The 27,159-nt window shown below is 40.5% G+C and overlaps 1 protein-coding gene across 4 annotated transcripts in view; it reads left to right on the top strand.

Annotated features, from left to right (window-relative positions):
* The window catches only part of RPH3A (rabphilin 3A), a 450,823-nt gene that overhangs the window by 98,111 nt on the left and 325,553 nt on the right, over nucleotides 1-27,159 (top strand). For all 4 annotated transcript variants that reach the window (XM_077292456.1, XM_077292446.1, XM_077292453.1 and 1 more), the window contains one exon: nucleotides 24,367-24,456. In XM_077292456.1, the coding sequence (XP_077148571.1) occupies nucleotides 24,380-24,456 (77 nt within the window). In that variant the 5' untranslated portion in view covers nucleotides 24,367-24,379. The remainder of the gene's footprint in view (nucleotides 1-24,366; nucleotides 24,457-27,159) is intronic.

Below are 27,159 nucleotides of genomic sequence, written 5' to 3'. Positions count from 1 at the left end.
GCTGCGGATCCGTAGCGGATTGGCCGCTGCGGATTCGTAGCAGTTTTCCATCAGGTTTACAGTACCATGTAAACCTATGGAAAACCAAATCCGCTGTGCCCATGGTGCGGAAAATACCGAGCGGAAACGCTGTGTTGTATTTTCCGCAGCATGTCAATTCTTTGTGCGGATTCCGCAGCGTTTTACATCTGTTCTTCAATAGGAATCCGCAGCTGAAATCCGCACAAAAACACTGGAAATCCGCGGTAAATCAGCAGGTAAAACGCAGTGCCTTTTACCTGCGGATTTTTCAAAAATGGTGCAGAAAAATCTCACACGAATCCGCAACATGGGCACATAGCCTTAGGGTTAGGGTTGGAATTAGAGTTAGGGTTGGAATTAGGGCTAGGATTGGAAATAGGGTTAAGATTAGGCCTGTGGCTAGGGTTATGGTTAGAGTTAGGGGTGTGTTGGGGTTAGGGTTGTGGTTAGGGTTGGGATTAGGGTTAGGGTTGGTGTTAGGATTAGGGTTAGGGTTGGGATTAGGGTTATGGGTGTGTCGGGGTTAGGGTTGGGGTTAGGGGTGTGATGGGGTTAGGGTTGCGATTAGGGTCATGGCTAGTGTTGGGATTAGGGGTGTGTTGGGGTGAGTGTTGGAGTTAGAATTGAGGGGCTTCCACTTTTTAGGCATATCAGGAGTCTCCAAACACAACATGGCGCCACCATTGATTCCAGCCAATCTTGCGTTCAAAAAGGCAAATGGTTCTCCCTCCTTTCCGAGCCCCGACGTGCACCCAATCAGTGGTTTACCCCCACATATGGGGTAACAGCATACTCAGGACAAACTGGGCAACAATTATTGGGGTCCAATTTCTCCTGTTACCCTTGCAGAAATAAAAAATTGCTTGCTAAAACATAATTTTAGAGGAATGAAAAATTTTTTTTTTATTTTCACGGCTCTGCGTTGTAAACTTTTGTGAAGCACTTTGGGGGTCAAAGTGCTCACCACATATCTAGATAAGTTCCTTGGGGGGTCTAGTTTCCAAAATGGGGTCATTTTGTGGGGGGTTTCTACTGTTTAGGCACATCAGGGGCTCTGCAAACGCAACGTGACGCCTGCACACCATTCCATCAAAGTCTGCATTTCAAAAGTCACTACTTCACTTCCGAGCCTCGACGTGTGCCAAAGCAGTGGTTTACCCCCACATATGGGGTACTAGTGTACTCAGGACAAACTGGACAACAACTTTTGGGGTCCAATTTCTCCTGTTACTCTTGTGAAAATAAAAAATTGAGGGCTAAAAAATTTTTGAGGAAAGAAAAATTATATTTTATTTTCACAGCTCTGCGTTATAAACTTCTGTGAAGCACTTTGGGGTTTAAAGTGGTCACCGCACATCTAGATTAGTTCCATGGGAGGTCTAGTTTCCAAAATGGGGTCACATGTGGGGGAGCTCCAACGTTTAGGCACACAGGGGCTCTCCAAACGCGACATGGTGTCCGCTAGCGATTGGAGCTAATTTTTCATTCAAAAGTAAAATGGCGCTCCTTCCCTTCCGAGCCTTGCTGTGTGCACAAACAGTGGTTTGTTACCACATATGAGGTATTTGTGTACTCAGGAGAAATTGCCCAACACATTTTAGGATCCATTTGATCCTGTTGCCCATGTGGAAATTAAAAACTTGAGGATAAAATAAATTTTTTGTGAAAAAAAAGTACTTTTTCATTTTTACGGATCAATTTGTGAAGCACCTGGGGGGTCAAAGTGCTCACTATGCATCTAGATAAGCTCCTTGGGTGGTCTAGTTTCCAGAAGCACTTTGGGGTTTAAAGTGGTCACCGCACATCTAGATTAGTTCCATGGGAGGTCTAGTTTCCAAAATGGGGTCACATGTGGGGGAGCTCCAACGTTTAGGCACACAGGGGCTCTCCAAACGCGACATGGTGTCCGCTAAAGATTAGAGCCAATTTTTCATTGAAAAAGTCAAATGGCGCTCCTTCCCTTCCGAGCCCTGTTGTGCGCCCAAACAGTGGTTCCCCCCACATATGGGGTATCAGCAGGGGCGGAACTACCGGGGTCGCAGAGGTCGCGGCTGCACCAGGGCCCGGGCCCAAAAGAGGGCCCGGTGCCGCCGCGACCTCTGCGACCTCGGTAGTCCGCCGTGGGCGCAGCTTACCGGGCCGCCGCCAGGATGAATTGCAGGCTGAGCGGCCGGTCACTCATGCCTGGTCTCAGCTAAGCTCAGCTTAGCTCAGCTGTAGCGCGTCCTGAGTGAGCGGTCATGTGGTACCGCTCATTAAGGCTCATGAATATGCGCATATTCATGAGCCTTAATGAGAGCGGTATCACGTGACCGCTCACGCAGGAAGCAGGAGCTGCGAGCCTGCGCCTGTGCGCCGGGAGTCGGGACAGAGAGCCGGAGGGATGTCGCCGTCGGCGCGCCCGCTTGGTGTGAGACTGTCAGCTGACAGGTGAGTATGAGGGACAGAGGACAGGGGGGATTGAAGGAGGACGGTAAGCCGCCCGTGCCATGGGAGAAGGAGCGGGGAGCGGAGGGGGGTGGTGGAGTGATGAGCCATGCATGGGGGGGGAGAGTGATGAGCCATGCATGGGGGGGGGTAGTGGGGAGTGATGAGCCATGCATAGGGGGAATATGAGTCATGCATACAAGAGGTGGGGGGGATATGAGCCATGCATACAGGGGGCGTGGGGGGGGGGGGGTGGATATGAGCCATGCATACAGGGGGGGAATTATGAGCCATGCATACAGGAGGTGGGGGGGAAATGAGCCATGCATATGGGGATATGAGCCATGCATACGGGGGGGGGGGAATTATGAGCCATGCATACGCGGGGGGATATGAGCCATGCATACAAGATGGGAGGGGGTCATTATACACTATTGAGCATCATATGGGGTCATTATACAGTATGGAGCATCATGTGGGGTCATTATACAGTATGGAGCATCATTTGTGGCCAATATACAGTATGGAGCATCATGTGCGGTCATTATACAGTATGGAGCATCATGTGCGGTCATTATACAGTATGGAGCATCATGTGCGGTCATTATACAGTATGGAGCATCATGTGCGGTCATTATACAGTGTGGAGCATCATGTGCGGTCATTATACAGTATGGAGCATCATGTGCGGTCATTACACAGTATGGAGCATCATGTGCGGTCATTATACAGTGTGGAGCATCATGTGCGGTCATTATACAGTATGGAGCATCATGTGCGGTCATTATACAGTGTGGAGCATCATGTGCGGTCATTATACAGTATGGAGCATCATGTGCGGTCATTATACAGTATGGAGCATCATGTGCGGTCATTATACAGTATGGAGCATCATGTGCGGTCATTATACAGTGTGGAGCATCATGTGCGGTCATTATACAGTGTATGGAGCATCATGTGCGGTCATTATACAGTATGGACTAGGGCAGCAGAAACTCTAAATACGGCCCTGACTGTGGGGGCAGGCCGTGCGGCGTCACGTTCCTCGGCTCCTCCTCCTCCTTTTCGCGGGGCTGCCAGGCGCGCGCGCGCTGCCTGGGGGACTTCGAGCGGTGAAGGTACGTGCAGCAACATGTGGGACATGTGGGGGGTGCGACATGTGGGTGCGCCATGCTCTTCCCAGGTCCCGGGCTGCCTGGCGATGCCGATCGCCGGGCCCAGGTATGTCCGGGCGGCAGGAGCCGGTGCCATTATCGTTTAGCTGGGGGGGGGTGCCCTGCATAGTGCTATTGGTCAGCTAGGGGGGGGGTGTTTTTTTTGCAATAGATATTTACTTCTTAGTTTAACATTGTATGCGTGTGTCTGTATATCATTTTTTTTTTTTTTGGGGGGGGGGGGGGGGGGGGCCCCATTCAAAAGTTCGCACCGGGGCCCGCAGGACTGTTGTTACGCCCCTGGGTATCAGCGTACTCAGGACAAATTGTACAATAACTTTTGCAGTCCAGTTTCTTTTTACCCTTGGGAAAATAAAAAAATTGTTGCTAAAAGATCATTTTTGTGACTAAAAAGTTAAATGTTCATTTTTTCCTTCCATGTTGCTTCTGCTGCTGTGAAACACCTGAAGGGTTAATAAACTTCTTGAATGTGGTTTTGAGCACCTTGAGGGGTGCAGTTTTTAGAATGGTGTCGCTTTTGGGTATTTTCAGCCATATAGACCCCTCAAACTGACTTCAAATGTGAGGTGGTCCCTAAAAAAAAATGGTTTTGTAAATTTCGTTGTGAAAATGAGAAATTGCTGGTCAAATTTTAACCCTTATAACTTCCTAGCAAAAAAAAAATTTGTTTCCAAAATTGTGCTGATGTAAAGTAGACATGTGGGTAATGTTATTTATTAACTATTTTGTGTCACATAACTCTCTTGTTTAACAGAATAAAAATTAAAAATTTGAAAATTGCAAAATTTTCAAAATTTTAGCCAAATTAGCATTTTTTTCACAAAGAAACGCAAAAATTATCGACCTAAATATACCACTAACATGAAGCCCAATATGTTTTTTCGTGACAGTCTCAGAACCGCTAGGATCCGTTGAAGCGTTCCTGAGTTATTACCTCATAAAAGGACACTGGTCAGAATTGCAAAAAACGGCCAGGTCATTAAGGTCAAAATAGGCTGGGCCATGAAGGGGTTAAACAATAAAATCAAACAACCCTTTTAATTCACAAGAAGGATTTTTAATAACATAAAAATTGCTGCTTGTCTTTATTGCATCACTTTTATAATAATAATCTGTTGCTGGTAAAAATATATAATGTGTGAAAAAAATGGGCATTATTGCTCCATAAAACTGAAACTGAGGTATGATAGAATTGTATCAAACTGCTTTTATGAGTACATCATATTGTGTATTCTTATCAGATTCAGCATGTTGTTTGGTTTAGAGACCCTATTATCAGGTAAAACGTGACCAGTTTTTGTGCTTATTTTATTCTCTCTGCTCCACAAATTATGCTGTTTTTGTTTGTTTGTTTTTTTTAAATTTGCCATATGAATCCAGAAACAAGGCCCTTTATATTTAATTTTTAAAATTTTTACTAAGTGGGCAGTGCTTTCACAGGGTAATAATGCTGAGCAGCTTAAAGGCATGGTCCCAGAGAACCATGTGAGCCACAACCCCAAATAAAAATACTCATCTGTTCAGCAGATTTTTTTTTTTAAATAAACAAACCTCAGCTGATTGACTGCAGCCTGTTACAAGTGGTGGCTGGAAGTTCTTGCATGCTGTTGAATAGGGATACAATACAATCTGAACAGGACCCATCCGCTTCCCTGGCATGTCTGTGTTGAATTAAACCCAAATGTGGATCATGTTTTCTGAGAACGTTTTAGAACTGCATTTTCTTGTTTTTACAAGTATTTTCTCCAAAAAAGTAATCCAAAAATTGACAACTAACTAACTTCGAGTGGAATTGTATTCTATTCACATATTCTAAAAATTCATATTCTCCGAAATGCGGCTATTTTGTAGTTTACTGCATCATGGATAGAAAAAGGCCATCAGTTTTTAAAAAAAGAAAATACAACTCATCACGCCGCTTACCTCTTTGGCCCTTCCGTTCTACTTCACATCTTCTTATACTGCCTTCAGACAAGGTATCCCACCGCTACAGGGAGTGGGAAGAGAGTGGCCAAGTGCCAGAATAGGCGCATCTTCCAGATGTGCCTTTTCTGGGGTGGCTGGGGGCAGATGTTTTTAGCCACGGGGGGGGGGCCAATAACCATGGACCCTCTCCTGGCTATTAATATCTGCCCTCAGTCACTGGCTTTACCATTCTGGCGGAGAAAATTGCGCGGGAGCCCACGCCAATTTTTTCCGCCATTTAACCCTTTATTTCAGCAGCTACAGCGCTGAAATTTTGCACATACACACTACTAACATTAGTAGTGTGGAATATGCAAAAAAAAAGGGGATATGAGATGGTTTACTGTATGTAAACCATGTGTCATATCCTGTCGGGTTTGTGCAGGAGAAATGAAAAGCCGGCAATTGAATTACCGGCTGTTCACAGATATCGCGCTGAAGTAAATATAAATACAGAATATATATATGTGTCTCAATGACATATATATATATATATATATATATATATATATATATATATATATATATATATATACTGTATATATGTTTTCCCGAACATTTGAGCACATAAATCCATTAGATGTCGGTTTTGCAAGCCTGCGCGAAAATCTCGCAGTACGGATGCCATACGGATTACATACGGAGGATGCCATGCGCAAAATACGCTGACACACCCTGACTACGGATCACTATTTTGGGAACATTTCTCCGTATTACGGCCGTAGTACGGACGTATAATACGTGGCGTATTGTCTTACGCCATGTGTGACCCCAGCCTAAAAGGGTATGTGTCCTCGTTCAGGATTGCTTCAGGATTTGGTCAGGATTTTATGCAGGTAAAATCCTGACCAAATCTGCACCTGAGGTCACTGGCAGGTCACCTGCGTTGTCCTTGAGTTTTTTCTGCAATGTAAGGACATGCTGCGTTCTTAAAAGACGTTCTGTATGTGCGTTTTCTCGAGTGTGCCGCATGCGTCTTTTACTGCATAGTGGAGACGGGATTTCAAGAAATCCCCTCCACTATGCTGTAACATCTGGACGCTGCGTTTTTTTATGCATGCTGCTCAACGCTGCGTCAAAAACTCAGCGTTTCCTGAATGTGGACACATACCCTAAGGGGTGTATAAATAAACATTTTTTTATTTTTTGCATCTTATGTTTATTAGAGAATAATAAGGGACATTCAATATGCGGAGAATAACATCTCTTCTAATCGGATTTCTCAGGAATTATTAGGGGATAAACCCTCAACTATTAACAGCGAGTAATCAATTTATCCCTAAATTTCACGTAGAGGTGACAGAGTAAAGGCACAATGCAGAGTTCTAAGAAAAGATTTGGAGGAATACAGACATGTCAGGACAGGTCCTCTTTAACAGGATATTTTGGTGAAACACTGCTCCCTAGGAGAAGGGTAATGAAGCCGGCAGTCCGGTGCCACTTTGTACATTACAGTCACAGCAGTCTCTGTGTTCCCTAACCATTTTTTGCTACTTTGCCAAGCACCCTGCGGAACAAGGCTTTCTAATAAGAACATGAGCACGCTGTGCAAAATATTATATATCCCTTACAATACCTACAGCACAACACTATCTTCTATTTGTGCTATCTACATGAAAATGTGACCTATAGTAATAAAATATAAGAATGTTCTCATGCTTTTCTCTGAATTAATGTAATGGTGCCACTATTACAAACTTCCCTTTTTCAGTTATGTTTGGCGTTCATTGATGTCATATCAATCTCTGATTCAGTTTGATATGTGAAAGTGTTTATTTACTGTTCTACATACAGTACATTACTAATTTGTGGACATTGGTAGTATATGGCATGCTTCATGTGCATATAAATATACAGGTGTTTGACTCCCATGTTTTATTTTTTTATTTAAGGGATGTGTAGATATATACATTTATTTATTCTGATGACCGGTTCATGCAACATTATGTGAATACCCTTTTCATTCTATGGATGGATGGACCATACCATACACCCTTTTTACCATTTTACCTTTTGTCTCCCCTATTTCCTCATAGATTGTAAGCTTTCGAGCCGGGACCTAATTCCTCTTGGTGTCTGAGTTGTGTTATGCTGTAATGTCTTTATTGTCTACAAGTCCCCTCTAAAATGTAAAGTTCTGTGGGATATATTGGCTCTATAGAAATAAACATTATGTTCCACTATTCCCTAATATTTTCTGCTTTCTAACTGTTCCTTGGGCTATATAGGGTATTTGTTATTTATCCGGCTCCAAATATGTCATCCCTTTTAGCAATTTCTCTGGAGGAGTGGAAGTGTTGCCTACATCTCTGAATTCTATGAGGATAGTAGCAGCTCATAATCGACCATGGATAAAACTCCTGCTAAATATACCTTTGGCACCATTCTATCGAAAGTACATAATCCAAATGTGAAACCAAATTATGTTTTTCATAACCCATCTATATACTCTTTAAGTGTTCTACATTACATCAAATCCGGAACATTAATATATACAAATAACATTGAACAGTATATGTCTCTCAGTATTTATTATACTCACTTACATAGCGCCATTAATTCTACAGCGCTCTACATATATCATCATTCTTGTCCCCATTGGGATTCCCTATCAGTAGGTCTCTGGTGTGTAATAGGAAACCGGAGTCCCCACAGGAAACCCATGCAGACACATGGAGAACATGCGGACGAATTGCAGATGTTGTCCATGGTGAGATTTGAATTCAGAACCTCAGCGCTTCAAGACTGCAGTGCTAACCACTGAGCCATCATGCTGCCCTTGTGATGGCTAGTGGCATCATGGCACTTTGTATGCATTTGTGGTTGCCCTTTACATCCACTGCATTATGGACATATTCTCCTCTAGTAATGCTTATAGGGTAGAGAACCTCCTAAATGTTAATGTCAATTAATTTTCTTTCAGATACATAGGTATACGGAGGGTATAGTAATGCCTGTCTCATAAACAGTAAAGGTGTCCTATTACCATGTGCAACTTTATCTGCCCGCAGTAAACCTAGTTTGGCTTTGCCTTTTCTATACTCGCCCATCAACCATTCACAAGCCTCTAGGACAGAGGTCACCAACCTGTAGCTTGAGAACCACATGTGGCTCGTGGGCCCACGATGTGTGGCTTATTACTAGGTGTAGCTAACAGTAAAGAGTAGATCTCTAGATGGTGACTTGTGTGTAGCCCTGCACAGAAGAGCAGATCTGAATAGGGGTGAGATAGGCAACCCTGGCTTGGCATACTGCCTTGATGTGATTTCAGTGGAAAAGCTTTGGTTGTCATTATTTCGGTGACAGAGGCTCTGGGTATCACCATTGTGAGTGGGGCAGGAGCTGAATGTGGCTCATGACCCAGTTTCATAGCTGAATTTGGCTTTCAAGGTTAGAAAGGTTGGGGGCCTCTGCTGCAGAGGACATGACCCCTGTACTCTCTGCTGCATTTTTATCATACTACCGGATTTCTGTGGGTCTGTTTATTTCACAAAAATGCTGGAAATCCTGCAGACTACAAATGCTATGAGATTTAATATTCTGCTTACTGTTATTATTTATATCTAATTTAGTGTTCCCTTAACTGTTCTGTATAATAATGGAATCACTGGACTGTAATTGAATATCTTCTTTAAATTTAAATGATACTTTTTAAACAACATTTAGTATCCATCATTTCAACTTTTTATTTCAGAAATCAATAGTACAAGTGAAAACAAGCAACTTTAACTTTCTTACCAGAGAAATTAGCTGATTTTGCCTCCTAGGTTCATCTTTCATTTCTAATATATGGGAAAAATCTGTGAAACTTTTATTCACTGAAGACAGATTTTCCCATTCCTGAGATTGGAAGTGGTAGTTGGTGCTTTTAAAATTCTATAGAATAGGAAGGAGGAGCGACAGACAGACAGACATTCTGCTGCAAGTTCTACTGAAACAGTTACAGTTCTCCATAGAAAATGATGTGCTTCAGCTCCTAAATCAGTAATGGGCAAATCTGGATTTAATGAAGACTGGTTTAACTAATGAATTGAGAATTTTGAGTATGAAAAAACAATCCAGGAAACAAAAGTAGCAGATTTCTCTGATCAGAGAGATTGCAAAGTTTCCTATTTTCACATGTACTATTTATTTATTGATAAAGTTAAACCATGCTTACTCTTTTTAAGTGAAAACGTGGACATTTCTATTTTGTTGCACAGCTCTCATAGGCTTTAGTAATATTAATTATATTAGGAATGCAAATAAATCATGGGATTACTTAGGAAGTTAGGATGATGCGCTAAGCCAAAATAAACTAGCATTTTAGTAAAAGAGAACGGTCTGGAAACAGTAGATATACTGAAGCAACCCTAATAGGCTGCTTTTTCTGCAGTTGTGGTAAAGCCATTCATTTGCATATGCTTATAACTGTGAATATCATTTTTTGTGTTAAGCCCTACCAGCCAACAGCTCATAAGCTAATTTTCTTAATGCTAACATATGGCTAATGCTGTATTAGAAATACTGAGAAAGAGATGCAGTAGTCATAATTGCTGCAATTTCTTGGCTGCTGTAATTTGGATGTGATTTTCAATGTTCTATGGATGCCAAGTAGTTCTGCTGATCATACACTTCTCACGTATACAAAGTGGGCTGCGTTACACAGCAGGGATCAGCGAAAAGGGAAACATGCTGAAGTAGATTAAAGTAAAAACTCCTGTCATGTGAAAACAGATTTACATATCGTTAAGAAGCCTCAATCACTGCAGTCAGATATTGTTTAATTATGGAGATGTAGAGCACAGGCGGTATATCAAACCAGCTTCTTTATCAGTAAAGGTGACTAATATGCTTAGACTAGTAGATATCCCATCCCAGGGCGGTGACTGTAATAGAAAATGCATCCACTTAAGGACAGAGTTCTTGTCCCAGGACAACGACTGCAATATATCTATGCTCATGTAACGGAGTTAGTGGGATTGGCAATAAATAATGGTAGTAATGCAAAGGCATCAGAAACTTCTAATGGACAAATCAATGTAGAGGTACCTTTTGTATGTTACTCCGCTAGCCAAATCCGTGTAGCAGCACACGGTGCAGTGCCATTGGATGCTGCAACCACCTTCTCCACACTTCTCCCCATGCACAATACCCAGAGAGATTAGCAAAGATAGGATTATTTAGTCTAGAAAAAAGACGACTGAGGGACAATTTAATAACCATGTATAAGTATATAAGGGGACAATACAAATATCTCTCTGAGGATCTGTTCATACCAAGAAAGGTGACAGTCACAAGGGGCATTCTGTGTGTCTGGAGGAGAGAAGGTTTTTCCACCAACATAGAAGAGGATTCTTTACTGTTAGGGCAGCGAGAGTCTGGAATTGCTTGCCTGAGGAGGTGGTGATGGCGAACTCAGTCGAGGGGTTCAAGAGAGGCCTGGATGTCTTCCAGCAGCGTAACAATATTGTATCTTACAGTTATTAGGTTCTTTAGAAGGGCGTAGATCTGGGGATTTATTCTGACGGAATATAGGCTGAACTGGATGGACAAATGTCTTTTTTAGGCCTTGCTAACTATGTTACGATGTCACTTTGATGTATGAACTAAATGCAGATCCTCTGCTTGACACAGGAGCCACTGATTCAAAAGGCGTGCACTTTACAGCCCCCAGTGCTTGGGCAGCGAGAACCGCTAAGTACAGTAACCACTAAGCATGCCACCTCCTTATGGTTGCTAGCTCCCACATTACACTATTACACTACATTACAGTACAGATGTGGGCACCTACTGAGTGTAGCAGGAGCTTCTCTCCACTAAACTGGTGAGTAGATGGTGCAGCATCATTCTCCTTTATCAACAAGGCCCCAGCTGGTGAGTGCGGGCCACCGTGTCCTCTACAGTATAAACAGCTAGATGTCAAATTCCCCCTATTGGCACTTGAAATAGATCACTGTGTTTGTAATTGCTATATATGAGTTTCACTTTTTGTATTGAAGAACTGAAGTAAATTAATCCTGGTGTGTATGGATGTATGTAAATGTGTGTGTGTATGTATCTACTATATAATTGTCTAAGGGTACTTCCGTCTGTCCTGTCCTTCTGTCTGTCTGTCTGTCGCAGTTATTCGTTCGCTGATTGGTCTCGCCAGCTGCCTGTCATGGCTGCCGCGACCAATCAGCGACGCGCACAGTCCGGAAAAAAATGGCCGCTCCTTACTCCCCGCATTCACTGCCCGGCGCCCACATAAACCCCTCCGGTCACCGCTCACACAGGGTTAATGCTGGCAGTAACGGACCGCGTTATGCCACGGGTAACGCACTCCGTTACCGCCGCTATTAACCCTGTGTGTCCCCAACTTTGTACTATTGACGCTGCCTATGCGGCATCAATAGTACAAAATGTAATGTGAAAAATAATAAATAAAAAAAAAAAACCTGCTATACTCACCCTCTGTAGTCCGCTGAGCCGCTCGCGCCGCCCGCCATCTTCCGTTGCAGGTTGCGGTGGCAAAGATGGTATGGCAGAAGGACCTGCCATGACGTAACGGTCATGTTATCGCGACGTCATCACAAGTCCTGCGCGGAAAGGACCTGACATGACGTCACGGTCATGTGACCGCGACGTCATCACAGGTCCTGCGCTCAGACCAACCCTGGGACCGGAAGCTGCAGTGGACTACAAGGGGCCCTCAGAAAGGTGAGTATATGTTTATTTTTTAACCTGTGACAAACGTGGCTGGGCAATATACTACGTGGCTCTGCTGTATACTACGTCACTGGGCAATATACTACGTCGCTGGGCAATATACTACGGCGCTGAGCAATATACTACATGACTGGGCAATATACTGCATGACTGGGCAATATACTATGTGACTGGGCAATATACTGCGTAACTGGCCAATATACTATGTCGCTGTGCAATATACTATGTGACTGGGCAATATACTACGTGACTGGGCAATATACTACGTGACTGGGCAATATACTACGTGACTGGGCAATATACTACGGTGCTGAGCAATATACTACGTTGCTGGGCAATATACTACGTTGCTGGGCAATATACTATGTGACTTGGCAATATACTATGTGACTTGGCAATATACTACGCGGCTGGGCAATATACTACGTGGCTGGGCAATATACTACGTGGACATGCATATTCTAGAATACCCGATACGTTAGAATCGGGCCACCATCTAGTGTGTGTGTGTGTATATGTATGTATATGTGTATATATATATATTATATATATATATATATATATATATATAGCCTTTGCTGTATTTTTTTTTTTGTGATACTCTCTTGGCCACATTTAAAAATGCAATGAAATGTCAGTCTTGCAAACTCCTAGTCAGTCCAAGTATTTGATTAGAGATGAGCAAATCCCAATTGTAAAGACCAAACACTGACACAGAGAGAGAGAGAGAGAAAGGTGCAATCTACTCTTATTTGCATTTTTTGCTTTTTCTTTGCTGCATCTTCAGCCTATTTGTGTTTTTAGTGCAGATCTTATGCATCTTTTGGTGTGTTTTTTTTTAATGCAGAACAGCTGTGTTTCTATACTTAAGAACTGCATCTTTTTTTTTTCCACGTTTTTTTCAGGCTCCCCCCCCCCCAGAAGCTTAAAAGGGAAATATGCACAAATAAATGCACAGTTGGCATTCATTTTTATGAAATAAACACTTTGCTTCAACTGTTAAATGCAGTCGATTTTTATTTTTATTTTTTTTAAATGCAGCTTTCCCATCTGGAATGGATGCAAACAGAAGAGGTTCCCTGTGCAAAAACATTATGTGGGGCATTTGCAGTCCAAAAATGTGTATGTGTGTGTGTCAGAAGCTGCTTGGTGGTTTGTAGGTGAAAATTGCTCCCTTACCTCCTGCACTCTTGTGTGGCTGCACAGGTTGCACCAACAGTATGTCCACCCCTGGTTTATACTGTCTGGGAACATGGCCTTATGAGGGATTCTATTCATGATCTTGAATAATTGTGAGACTGTAGTAGTCATTAAAAGTGGAAGTTTGTGTTAAGTTTAGAGAAACCACTTACTATATAATTTAATTTTTTGATTAATTTATTTAGTGCAAACAGCAGAAAGTTTGTTTGCTAACAAACCAAATTTTTAATTGGTGTTGAATAATTGATCATATCTATGGTTAGGATCAGAAATACTTGGACAGTGACGCAAGTTGTGGCATTTTTAGCTATCAAAATATATTCAAGATACAGTTATAAAATTATTATGGGCCTAAAGTGCAGATTTCCAGCTTTAATTTGAGGTTATTGGCATCCTAATTGCAATAAGGGTTTAGGACTTGGAGCCCTTGAATATTTAGCTGTCTCCTTTTCAAGGGACCAAAAGTAATTAGACCATTATCTCAAAAGCTTTTAATAAGCTGCATAGGCTATTCCTTTATGAATTATCATCAATTAAATAGGTAAAAGGTCTGGATCTGATTCCAGGTGTGGCATTTGCATTTAAATTAAATCCATCAGAGAGCTAGGAGAAATGTTAGGAGTTGCCAAACCAACAGTTTGCAAAAAAAAAAAGCACGCTGGTGAGCTTGGAAACTCAAAAGGGCCTGGATATCCACGGTCGACAACAGTGGTGGACGATCGCATAATTTTTTTTTATAGTGAAGAAAAACTCCTTCACAATATCCAGCCAAGTGATAAACTCTTTCCAGGAAGTAGGTGTTTCAGTATATAAGTCCACCATAAAGAGAAGTATTCATGTTCACAAATACAGAATGTCACCACAAGGTACAAACCATTAATCAGCCTTAAAAATAGAATGGCCAGATTGGACTGTGCCAAAAAGCATCCAAAGAAGCCAGTCCAGTTCTGGAAAAGTGTTCTCTGGAAAAGTGTTCTTTGGACAGGTGAAACTAAGATCAACCTGTACCAGAATGATGGGATGAAGAAAGTGTGGAGAAGGCTTGGAACGGCTCATGATCCAAAACACATCACATCTCCTGTTAAAAAAAAAAAAAAAATTGGAGCCAGTGTGATGACATGGGCATGCATGTCTTTCAATGGAACTGGGTCACTAGTGTTTATTGATGTGCCTGAAGACAGAAGCAACAGGATGAATTCTGAGGTGTGCAGGAGTATAATTTCTGCTCTCATTCAACCAAATGCAGCAAAGTTGATTGGACCCAGCTTCACAGTGCAGATGGGACAATGGCCCGAAATATACTGCGAAAGTAACTCGGGAGTTTAAGGCAAAGAAGTAGAGTATTCTGCAATGGCAGTGTCAATCAGATCTCAACCCCATTGAGTGAGTATACATTTCACATGCTTAAGGTAAAACTTAAGGAAGAATGAGCCACAAACAAGCAACAACTGAAGTCAGTTGCAGTAAAGGCCTGATGAAGCATAAAACAGGAGGAAATCCATCATTTGGTGACGTCTATAGCTACCAGACTTCAGGCGATCATTGCCTGCAAAGGATTCTCTACAAACGTATAAAAAAAAACCTTTTTTATTTGATAGTTAATTTGCCCAGTCAATTTTGAGCCCATGACATGATGAGGCTTTGTGGAAAAATTGTTGCAATTCCTTAATGTTTCACAGAATATTTTTTAACAACCCCTTTTTAATTTGTTTAATTTTAAATTCCAAAATAGTGGCATGCAGAGCAGGAATCATGAAGATTCAGTTACTGTCAAAATACAGTATATTTATGGACCTAACTGTATATACATCAGTAAATTCTCTGGCACAGTGGGAATAGGGTAGTTCCTTTTATTTTGTTCATTACATTAGCAAAAAAAAAAAATAAGTTGTCCACTACTTGGTCAATTTCTTCTCATACCCCTTGCTTGGCCCCAATAAAATAATAAAGCCTACACTCTCCTACTCAGTTGGAGCAGTTCCAATGGTGTTGGCACTCCATCTACTGGCGCTCCTTTTGCGGTTCATGTGACACCGGGTCAATGTCCCCACCTCCTACAGAATTAAGCAGGTTTGAGATCAGCTGCAGCCTGGACTTCCTCTTCATGTTCGATTTGTCTGAAGGTGGAGACAGTGACGCCAACACTGATTGGGTACCAGTGTCACAACAACCACTTGGGAGCCCTGGGTGACTGAGTGCCGACACCGCAGGATCCGTGCCAGCATGGAAGATGAGCAGAGGCTTTATTATTTTATGGTGGAAAACAGTTTGATCATGAAGGGGGTGTCCTAGTGGTAGGCAATCCTTTTAAGGTTTTCTTGTATACGTTTAGCTGTGCAATGTAGGTTGAAGCCTTACACTTCTTAATAGGGTTTCCATGGAAAGGTTTTGCCTGAACCACTCCATTTAGCAATTCCTAGGGGATCCTTTAACCCATATACAGGGATCTGGACTTGCACAGGGCCCCCTGTGTTACGTCCGTGGTATGGCTGAGAATTTTCATTATGCCAAGTGTAAACCAAGAGGTCAGTCAGTTACAGAATTGCGAGATAGTGGGCTATTCAGAAAAATTAGTTAAGATTCAGGAACAAAACACCAGGAGGTTCAGGATATAGGACTAAACAAAACAGAGCCGGGTAAGAACAACTTATAACTGGCAAGACTGCCAAGGAAGCTGCAGAAGGTTTAAATGGTGTGTCCCCATCGAAAGATCACATCAAGTAGCTAATTAGATTAAAAATATTCACTACTAACCTACAAGCTCCTTTCCAGGACAGCAGGATAGGTCCTAGCAATCACTTAACCGAACTGCGTTTGTGTCGCTCTATGTTGTTCTCAATGAACATGCAAAACCACCTAGCAACAGATGCAGAAATAGTAGGGGGTTAATTCAGATATAGATGTATTTGTCGCTTTTGAAGTTTGTACGTGTTGTTTCAACATTCAACTCTAATGACTCTAATTAGGATTTTATTTTTCTTATCTACAGAAAAAAGTAGCCATTGATGTCAAAGTTAAAACAAATCTGTACAAAGTGTGTATTCATAATAAAGGGAAAATACAGTCAAATAATTAATCTTGTGTCATCGATAAATGAGACCTGTCTGTGGTCTTAGCCCACCACTGATCTATCGAGTGCATAAATCACTTTAGCTCTATTTAAAGATTTCTGCTACTAGAAATCTGACATAACCAATCAAAAGGCCATTGAAAATCGATGGCTGTGTCAGTGTGTGTGTAGAATGTTGTATTAGATTTCTAGTAATGGAAAACTCCAAGCATCGCCCAAGGGGTTAAACCATTATATGGAACAGGATTCATCTGTTGTGGCCTCAACAGCTAACATGATGTTTCTTCATTACTATAGTTGAGGAGTTTACTAAAATTAACAAAATCTGTGTATGTTTATCATTAATTTGTTTCATTAAACCAGTTTAACATTATAGGAAGCCCAAAGGGTATATTAGGTTGCTAAGCCTGAAATTGCTACAGTATCAGAAAAGCTTAGCCTATAGGTGCATCCAAAGTGTACTAGGAGGAGAAAAGGCACTTGGAATATTTCCTTAGCCTAAAAAAGACACAATATAGTCATCAACTTGCCATTAGGGATTGTATTGTAGGGCACAACTCCTATGAGATATGGCAATAAGATATTGGGTATACAGACAAACTACAAAACTAATCAACAGCAAACCGTAGAAAATGAACTATGAATTAATTTATCTAAAAGTACCGGTAGCTATTAAAAGGGGAAATAAATCATTATTTTATATTACATGTTAATTATTTAGCAGAGTAGAAGCATGAAACAGGGAAAACCGTATCCAGGGAAGTTTAGTGTTTTGATATAGGCTGATATTAAAATGAAAGCATCACAGATGTGTCAACATTATTTTTCTATTTTTACATAACTATTTGATAATGAAACAACCAATGATGGAGATATACAGAATTTAGATTGACAATTAAGTGATTAGTAACTGTATGATTTTTATGCGTTTTTTTTCAGTACAGATGTGTCACAAAACCTGAAGGATTTCCTGATTCCATCAAAGTGAATGAGAATCCTGAAGTCTCATGCACACGTTGCTTATTTATGACTTGCGGATTTGGTGCAGATTTAAATCTGCAGCATGTCAATTCTTTCAGCGGTTTGGCAGCAGACTTCACCCATAGTAATGAGTGGGGAAAGATCTGCAACAAAAATTCAAGGAAAAAATGCATTTTTTCCTACCAAAGAGATGCAGAAATGATACAGAAATTTCTGCATCAAATATTCAATGTGTGCACATACCCTTAAACCCGCGATCATTTTGTCCTTATTTTCCCAACGAATTGTTTCTGGCTTATATTAATGCTTTATAATAAGTCATTAAATGCTAGTGGCTATATGAAATTGAGTGTATAAAATTACAGGTACTTCAGTAATTTAAATAACTCTAATATAAATCGGTCACACCATAGTCACTTTTTTGGATGTTCCCAACATTATACAGTATTCAGTGCTTAATTCCTAAACAGCTGCCCAATAACTTCCGATCACATTTATTGTTCCTCACTAACAGTGCCCTCCAGCTCAAGCACTATCGCGACCCATACCAGGAAAAAGATAGTAATGACAACTTATCTATATGGTGGCTCCTAATTAAGCTGATATTAAGGTCCACACTTGTCCAGTATAGAGAAGTCTTCTCTGTTTCCACTCAAGACCAAATACCGTACATCACAATTTAAGGAAAGCCATGCCCTATAATGGAACAGACCCTAAATATATTTGGTGAAAAAAATACACAATTTTTATAGATGTTTTGCAACAAAAGCGGAAAATATGCAACAATCTGTCTCATGCTTAGAAAATTGTCAAATTCACAGACCTTGTATGGAAACCAGTTTCCACTAGTCCATTTTACGGACCTTTAGGAACTCTTTCTGCTGCTGCTTTTGTCCCTTTTAAGAGTATAGAAACCATGATTTTAAAGGACAATATCTCTGTAGTATTACATGCCATGATGAATGGACCATTGACGGGGAAAAAAAACTTGTTTCTATAGAAAAACTCTACAGCAGTGAGATGTAACAATTACATATTTTGGGTTACTTTCTTGGTATGATTGTCTTGGTTTTTTTTTGTCTAAGGATGGAGTCACACTTGCGAGTTGAATGCGAGAAACTCGCGCATCAAGTCCCGGCACTGCCGCCGGCACTTGGGACCGGAGTGTGCGGCTGCATGTATTTCTATGCAGCTGCACATTCTGGTCCCGAGTGCCGGTGGCAGTGCCAGGTATTGAGGCATGAGACTCACGCAAGTTTCTCATAATGAACTCACGATTGTGAGCCTACCCCTTTGCATTGCTGTTGCTGCCTGTAATGGCATTGTGTGGCCACAGAGTGCTATTTGGTTGCAATGCACATGCGCTGTTCTATCAGCCATTTTCTTGTAGCCGTATGGAGCTGCGTCTCCAGTCTTTGCATTTCCGGGCATTGCATTGTCATTTCCGGTTCGCCGCTCTGTGCGATGGCAGGCTCCGTGCGCCTCAAGCGGCTTTATGACGTTATTTCCGGCACACTCCATGTGGAGGAGATGCCGATGCTGTCAGACCGCGGCTCCATTATATAAAGGGGAACATGGTGAGTGGTTCTTATCTTTACAGCTCCTTTATCCTCTGTGTGGCTGTTTAACCCATGATGAACCCCCGTTATTCCCAATGGGGGGGAAACGCGTCGGGCACTGTCTGGGGACTGTTAAACAGATGCTGATCACGTTCATCTGTACTTAACCATCTGAACTTCGGGGAGTAGCGGGACTAACATGATGGGAGATCTCAGCAAGTAGATAAGTATATTTGTGGCATTTGATCTTGTCTATCTGCGCGAGCAGGACGATTGAGTCCTTTAACCCTTACTATATACATATTGGGGAGCTCTCCTTTAAATTGTTACGTATAAGTGGTTGTTATTATGTCCCTGCTACCTGGAAGATTCTCTTATGACAACTTTTGTCTACATCTTGTTATGGCAGAAGAGATGCCGGTCACTAGTCTGTTGATTACTAGATCACAGGAAGTCTATAAGTGCATATATATAATTATTTTTGTCTGAGTGACTATTTTCCTCATATTTAGCACTATATGGCAAGACAAGATGAGACTTTTTCAGCAGATAGAGGAGTGCATATAAAAAATATTCAATGTTCTATATCTGTACCTTTAAGGGCACTCTGGTGCTGTGTGTGTGTGTGTGTGTATACAGTCATATGAAAAAGTTTGGGCACCCCTATTAATCTTAAGCTTAATGTTTTATAAAAATGGTTTATTTTGCAACAGCTATTTCAGTTTCATATATCTAATAACTGTTGGACACAGTAATGTTTCTGCCTTGAAATGAGGTTTAATGTACTAACAGAAAATGTGCAATCTGCATTCAAACTAAATTTGGCAGGTGCATAAGTATGGGCACCCTTATCATTTTCTTGTTTTAAATACTCCTACCTACTTTTTACTGACTTACTAAAGCACTTTTTTTGGTTTTGTAACCTCATTGAGTTTTGAACTTCATAGCTAGGTGTATGCAATCATGAGAAAAGCTACTTAAAGTGGCCACTTGCAAGTTGTTCTCCTGTTTGAATTTCCTCTGAAGAGTGGCATCATGGGCTCCTCAAAACAACTGTCAAATGATCTGAAAACAAAGATTATTCAACATAGTTGTTCAGGGGAAGGATACAAAAAGCTGTCTCAGATTTAACCTGTCAATTTCCACTGTGAGGAACATAGTAAGGAAATGGAAGAACACAGGTACAGTTCTTGTTAAGGCCAGAAGTGGCAGGCCAAGAAAAACATCAGAAAGGCAGAGAAGAAGAATGGTGAGATCAGTCAAGGACAATCCTCAGACCATCTCCAGAGAGCTGCAGCATCAACTTGCTGCAGATGGTGTCACTGTGCATCGGTCAACTATACAACACACTGTGTTTTTTTGCCGCCATGCATAACGCCTTTTTGTATTACCAAACAACTCAATCTTGGTTTCATGAGTCCACAGGACCTTCTTCCAAAAAGAAATTTGCTTCTCCAAATGTTCTTTTGCATACCTCAGCTGACTCTGTTTGTGGCGTGCTTGCAGAAACGGCTTCTTTCGCATCACTCTCCCATACAGCTTCTCCTTGTGCAAAGTGCATTGTATAGTTGACCGATGCACAGTGACACCATCTGCAGCAAGTTGATGCTGCAGATCTCTGGAGGTGGCCTGAGGATTGTCCTTGACTGATCTCACCATTCTTCTTCTCTGCCTTTCTGATGTTTTTCTTGGCCTGCCACTTCTGGCCTTAACAAGAACTGTACCTGTGTTCTTCCATTTCCTTACTATGTTCCTCACAGTGGAAATTGACAGGTTAAATCTCTGAGACAGCTTTTTGTATCCTTCCCCTGAACAACTATGTTGAATAATCTTTGTTTTCAGATCATTTGACAGTTGTTTTGAGGAGCCCATGATGCCACTCTTCGGAGGAGATTCAAACAGGAGAACAACTTGCAAGTGGCCACTTTAAGTAGCTTTTCTCATGATTGCATACACCTAGCTATGAAGTTCAAAGCTCAATGAGGTTACAAAACCAAAAAAAGTGCTTTAGTAAGTCAGTAAAAAGTAGGTAGGAGTATTTAAAACAAGAAAATGATAAGGGTGCCCATACTTATGCACCTGTCAAATTTTGTTTGAATACAGATTGCACATTTTCTGTTAGTACAATAAACCTCATTTCAAGGCAGAAACATTACTGTGTCCAACAGTTATTAGATATATGAAACTGAAGTAGCTGTTGCAAAAATTAAGCTTAAGATTAATAGGGGTGCCCAAACTTTTTCATATGACTGTGTGTATATATATATATATATATATATATATATATATATATATATATATATATATATATATATATATATATATATATATATATATATATATATATAATATATATATAATATATATATATATTATATTCATTTGGACTAACATATATTGTTACACTCTGGTTACCCGTTTATCCCTGTGGGTTAAGTCATTTGACTGTACATTACCCCTAGGGGGTAAGAGTTCTTAGTAATAAGATCCATATTATTTGTTTTTGTTTTATTTATGTTTTTTGTTTAATTTTCTCATTGGTTTTCGTTTTTCTAAACGGGTATTAGTGGTTTATTTGGATGTATGTATAGTCCTTTACTCTATTTACCCGTAAAGATATTTGTGGATTTAGTCATTGTGCTTTGCATTACTCCCTCTGGGTGTTATTGTTCTGAATTGAATTTACACTATTTGTTTTTGTTTTACTGATTTTTTTTCTGGTTATTTTTCAATTTTTTTTTCTTTTTTCTACGGGTATCAGTGATGTATTTGGGACACTATCTTTTGTTTATCCTATATTTGTAGGGATTGTGAGGGACCCTAAGGTCGGCCACCATTGAGTGGGGGCACCTACCGCAGCAAATTAGGGTGTCTACCTCCACTGTCAGGCAGTTGTATCATAGGCACTGTACATTAGGGTTCACCAGTTTTTCCTTGATTGTAGGTATTTACTAGGGAGAAAAAGGGTGAGCCGTCGAGGAGTGGGGGCACCTACCACAGAAAATTAGGGTGCCAACCTCCACTGTCAGGCAGGACTCATTATAGTGTGATATAGGGTGGTATAGGTACATTGAATGCCTTCTTACCTCTTTTAAACTATCTTGATAAAGAGTCTTTTTTAACTGTCTTAATAAAAGTTAAATTTTAGGGATCCTTGTTCTTTCTCTTTGGTTTATCTATTTTTCTAGGATTCCGATATATTGTAGTTTGGTTTTTTCGGTTTAAAGGGACTCTGTCACCTGAATTTGGAGGGAACAATTTTCAGCCATAGGGGCGGGGTTTTCGGGTGTTTGATTCACCCTTTCCTTACCCGCTGGCTGCATGCTGGCTGCAATATTGGATTGAAGTTCATTCTCTGTCCTCCGTAGTACATGCCTGCACAAGGCAATCTTGCCTTACGCAGGCGTGTACTATGGAGGACAGAGAATGAACTTCAATCCAATATTGCAGCCAGCATGCAGCTCGCGGGTAAGGAAAGGGTGAATCAAACACCCGAAAACCCCGCCCCTATGGCTGAAAATTGTTCCCTCCAAATTCAGGTGACAGAGTCCCTTTAATGTATGGAAAGGAATGACTGCAAAGGAGCATCTTGTCACTTGTTATACAGAACAGACCAAAAGTTTGGACACACCTTCTCATTTAAAGATTTTTCTGTATTTTCATGACTATGAAAATTGTACATTCACACTGAAGGCATCAAAACTATGAATTAACAGATGTGGAATTATATACTTAACAAAAAAGTGTGAAACAACTGAAAATATGTCTTATATTCTAGGTTCTTCAAAGTAACCACCTTTTGCTTTGATGACTGCTTTGCACACTCTTGGCATTCTCTTAATGAGCTTTAAGAGGTAGTCATCAGGAATGGTCTTCCAACAATCTTGAAGGAGTTCCCAGAGATGCTTAGCACTTGTTGGCCCTTTTGCCTTCACTCTGCGGTCCATCTCACCCCAAACCATCTCAATTGGGTTCAGGTCTGGTGACTGTGGAGGCCAGGTAATCTGGCGTACCACCCCATCACTCTTCTTCTTGGTCAAATAGCCCTTACACAGCCTGGAGGTGTGTTTGGGGTTATTGTCCTGTTGAAAAATAAATGATGGTCCAACTAAATGCAAACCGGATGGAATAGCATGCCGCTGCAACATGCTGTGGTAGCCATGCTGGTTCAGTATGCCTTCAATTTTGAATAAATCCCCAACAGAGTCACCAGCAAAGCACCCCCACACCATCACACCTCTTCCTCCATGCTTCACGGTGGGAACCAGGCATGTAGAGTCCATCCGTTCACCTTTTCTGCATCGCACAAAGACACGGTGGTTGGAACCAAAGATCTAAAATTTGGACTCATCAGACCAAAGCACAGATTTCCACTGCACTTGGGGACACTTTTAAAGTTTTCCCAATTTTTCGGACTGACTGACCTTCATTTCTTAAAGTAATGATGGCCACTCGTTTTTCTTTACTTAGCTGCTTTTTCCTTGCCATAATACAAATTCTAACAGTCTATTCAGTAGGACTATCAGCTGTGTATCCACCAGACTTCTGCACAACACAACTGATGGTCCCAACCCCATTTATAAGGCAAGAAACCTTATAAACCAGACAGGGCACACCTGTGAAGTGAAAACCGTTCCCGGTGACTACCTCTTGAAGCTCATCAAGAGAATGCCAAGAGTGTACAAAGCAGTCATCAAAGCAAAAGGTGGCTACTTTGAAGAACCTAGAATATAAGACATAATTTCAGTTGTTTCACACTTTTTTGTTAAGTATATAATTCCACATGTGTTAATTCATAGTTTTGATGCCTTCAGTGTGAATGTATAAATTTCATAGTCATGAAAATACAGAAAAATCTTTAAATGAGGTGTGTCCAAACTTTTGGTCTGTACTGTATGTATACCAGTGTTGTTCAATATCCGTGAAACATGTGAATGTACAGAAGTTGGAGACTTTTTTGCTTTATTAAAGCTCAGAACTAATAGCTTAACTTTTGTGTCTGAAATCTTAGTACTATAGTAGTATTTCTCAGCACTGAGATATAATTATCAGCACTGAAACTTGAACTTAAAAATGTGTGAAAATTGCAGTTCTGTGCTGTTTTATTAATTAGTGTGTATTTTATTGTATGCATTTCACTTTAACATTTTTTGTTACACATGACATGCAGTTGTGATCTTTTACTATTTGCAGAAGAAACTCCTCTTTTACCAACAAAACTTTCCGTTGATTGTTTGCATGTATTATTTTGACCATATTATTCTTTATTATTGAACAGGTATTAAGGAACAATGACAGACACAGTGATTGGAAACTCTTCTAACCGTTGGACGTGTCCCAATGACAGACAAATGGGTCATCGATCCAAGTAAGTGTTCCATTTGATTTTTCTCTGGATTCCATTAATTATTTAGATAAGAATTAGAAATAATGAATTTAGATGATGGTTAACGAGCAATTTGATTATATGTCTTGATCAATATAAAAAAACAACAAAAACAGAAGTAAAATGCAAACTAATATGAAATAACAATTACATATTTGGCTTTACCTAATAATCCTGAAAGATAGAATAATAGTCTGACCAACATTTTTGAAATATTTTTATCAATATAAATAAATATATTTTTTTTAAATATAACACTAAATAAGATCGTGCAAGTGGAAAGAGTTTATTCTCTCTCAGCTCTTTAGTACAGATCGTGAAATCTATGTATGCCTGAATACATAAATAATAATGAATGCAATTAATAATAAATGAGTTGATCAATACGAATCAGAAAACAAATATATCATATGTTCTCATAAATCAAATCCTGAGCAATGAATGAGGCCATGTTTCCATGCAAAACTACTGCTTTTCTACAGGTGTCTGAACTAAAATACACAACAGCAATTTGCTCTGATTATTGCATTTTCTTAATGCATTTTCCCTTTTTATTAAAATGTGGTTTTGGTTCAGATTTAAAGCAGAAATTTTTAATGCAGAGATGCTGGGATTCTGCACTTGAAGAACCTGTCATCGGGATTTTATACCCCCTAACTAATGGCATAAATATAAAGGCGCTTTAATGCTGATTACATTTGTACTAATTGCAGTAGGGGTGTGTTCTGCACTTACAGCTCTCCTGCTTCTCTGCCTTTTCCCCGCCTGCCTCCTGTCTCTCATGTTTCAGTGACCTGTCAGACAGGAGGCAGGCTGTAGGTGGGGAAAAGGCAAAGAAGCATGAGAGCTGTAAGTGCAGCATACACCCCACTGCACTTGCAGCTCATTAGTGAAACGCAGTGGATATTCTGCACAAAAAAACACAATATAAACAAAGCAGTGTGTACCACACTATATTCCTACTTTATGTATGCATTTACACAGTATATCTGTAATATTATTCTTGGCATTTAAGGGGTTGTCACATGGTTGCCATACAGTAGATGGTCTCACACTTGGGATTCCCCCTCCCCACAGGTACTAGAGCTGAGAACCATGATTGCGCTGGTCAATCCAGCTAAAAGAATATGAATGTATATCCTACAATATACTGTATATAAACGGCCTACATGTAGAGCAAGAAACCCAGCATAGTGATCTCAGATAGCATATCAATTCCAGCACAATGAAATCCTAGCTGTTAATTCCAAGTGCAGCAGTCAAGCTTGATTTCAACGCTGCTGGCCTCATCATGGAGATATCCTTTTTATAACTATAAGGTTCACAAGGCTCCCTCTTGTAATAGCCTGTTAGGACATCGGAGATACATGTATGCAAACAATTTCAGAATCTTTTTTCCCCATAAAACCCCTTTTTACGGAATTAGAAAAACACAATTAGGTCTTGTAAAATAAATAAATGAAAAAATTACACGAGCCACATTTTGTTCCTAAAATATATTTTCTTGTATAAAAGACATATATTAAGAGGAATTCCAGGGATGGGCAGGGTAAAGAGAATGTCTAGTGTATGTCTGCTAGAGAAGGACCGAGGCAAGCAATGGCTAAAGGATGGTGGGTATCTTCATGTAATACATGATTAGATTCACATATTATTAAATTAAATAAATATTAAGCATTTGTACATGAAATTAATGCTGAAAATCAAGGGGCTTTTTGGTTTGGAAATATTTTTAATTTAATGGAGACCTGTTAAACTTTTATTCTCCAAACCATTAATATAATTCTGTTGACCTTTAAAAAATAGACAAATAGAATCCTTTGACTCTAAAGTGGCGCTTCATTGCACTCTGGAAGTGCACTGAGGTGTGATGATGCACTTACAGCTTCTTAGCTTCTGCTGTATTACAAAACTAGCAGCACCATCTCCTGGCAGACTGACAGATCATTTGCTCTTGTACCTTGGCCACTAATTCTCGGACTTAGGAGGGTCATGCCTGCTCAGGAACACAGCGGAGGCCAAGAAGCTGTAAAGGCATCGTCATACCTCAATGTACTTCGAGACTGACCTTTAAAAACGCAATTTCTTGTTGCTGAAGAAGCACTTTGGAGTCATAAAGTGATCAACTGGTTTATATTTTAAAGGGCTACACATTAATTTTAATGTTTTAGAGGAGTTAAAATTTCTGACATTTCTTTCCTCCTGGAATTTTGTACATTTGATCTTGCATACATCTAAACATTCAGTAAGGTAATGAGATTTATATAGTGCAGCAATGCTACTCACTTAGTAGTGATCTGAGGCATCACAGGAACTGTTTCTGTTCAATCTCTGGCTGGTTTATTTCAATCCTCATAAACCACACAACAGAAAACTCAAATACAGCTCTTGTCCGGCACAAAATAAAACATAAAGTCCATGGAATAGTGCTGGTTAGCCTGCCTGGTTTAGAGTCCAGCTTCTTAGTCATTTAGCAAAGGCACTCAATCAAGGAGATCTGCACACCTCAATATACACAGCCTTGTGTTAGATAAAGTGCTCTAAATTTACAAAGCGGTGGAGATATGTTGAGCAGTCGTTTCTCCAAACTGCTGCTCACAATCAGTCTGTCATGGCCAATTAATCCCTTTTAGTCCTATATGTACTAAAGCATTATTCCAAGTTTATCTTCTAACCACTAGGTGT

The sequence above is a fragment of the Ranitomeya variabilis genome, chromosome 1 (assembly GCF_051348905.1).
Source record: "Ranitomeya variabilis isolate aRanVar5 chromosome 1, aRanVar5.hap1, whole genome shotgun sequence".
NCBI lineage: Eukaryota > Metazoa > Chordata > Amphibia > Anura > Dendrobatidae > Ranitomeya > Ranitomeya variabilis.
This window is presented reverse-complemented; position numbering and strand designations above follow the sequence as displayed.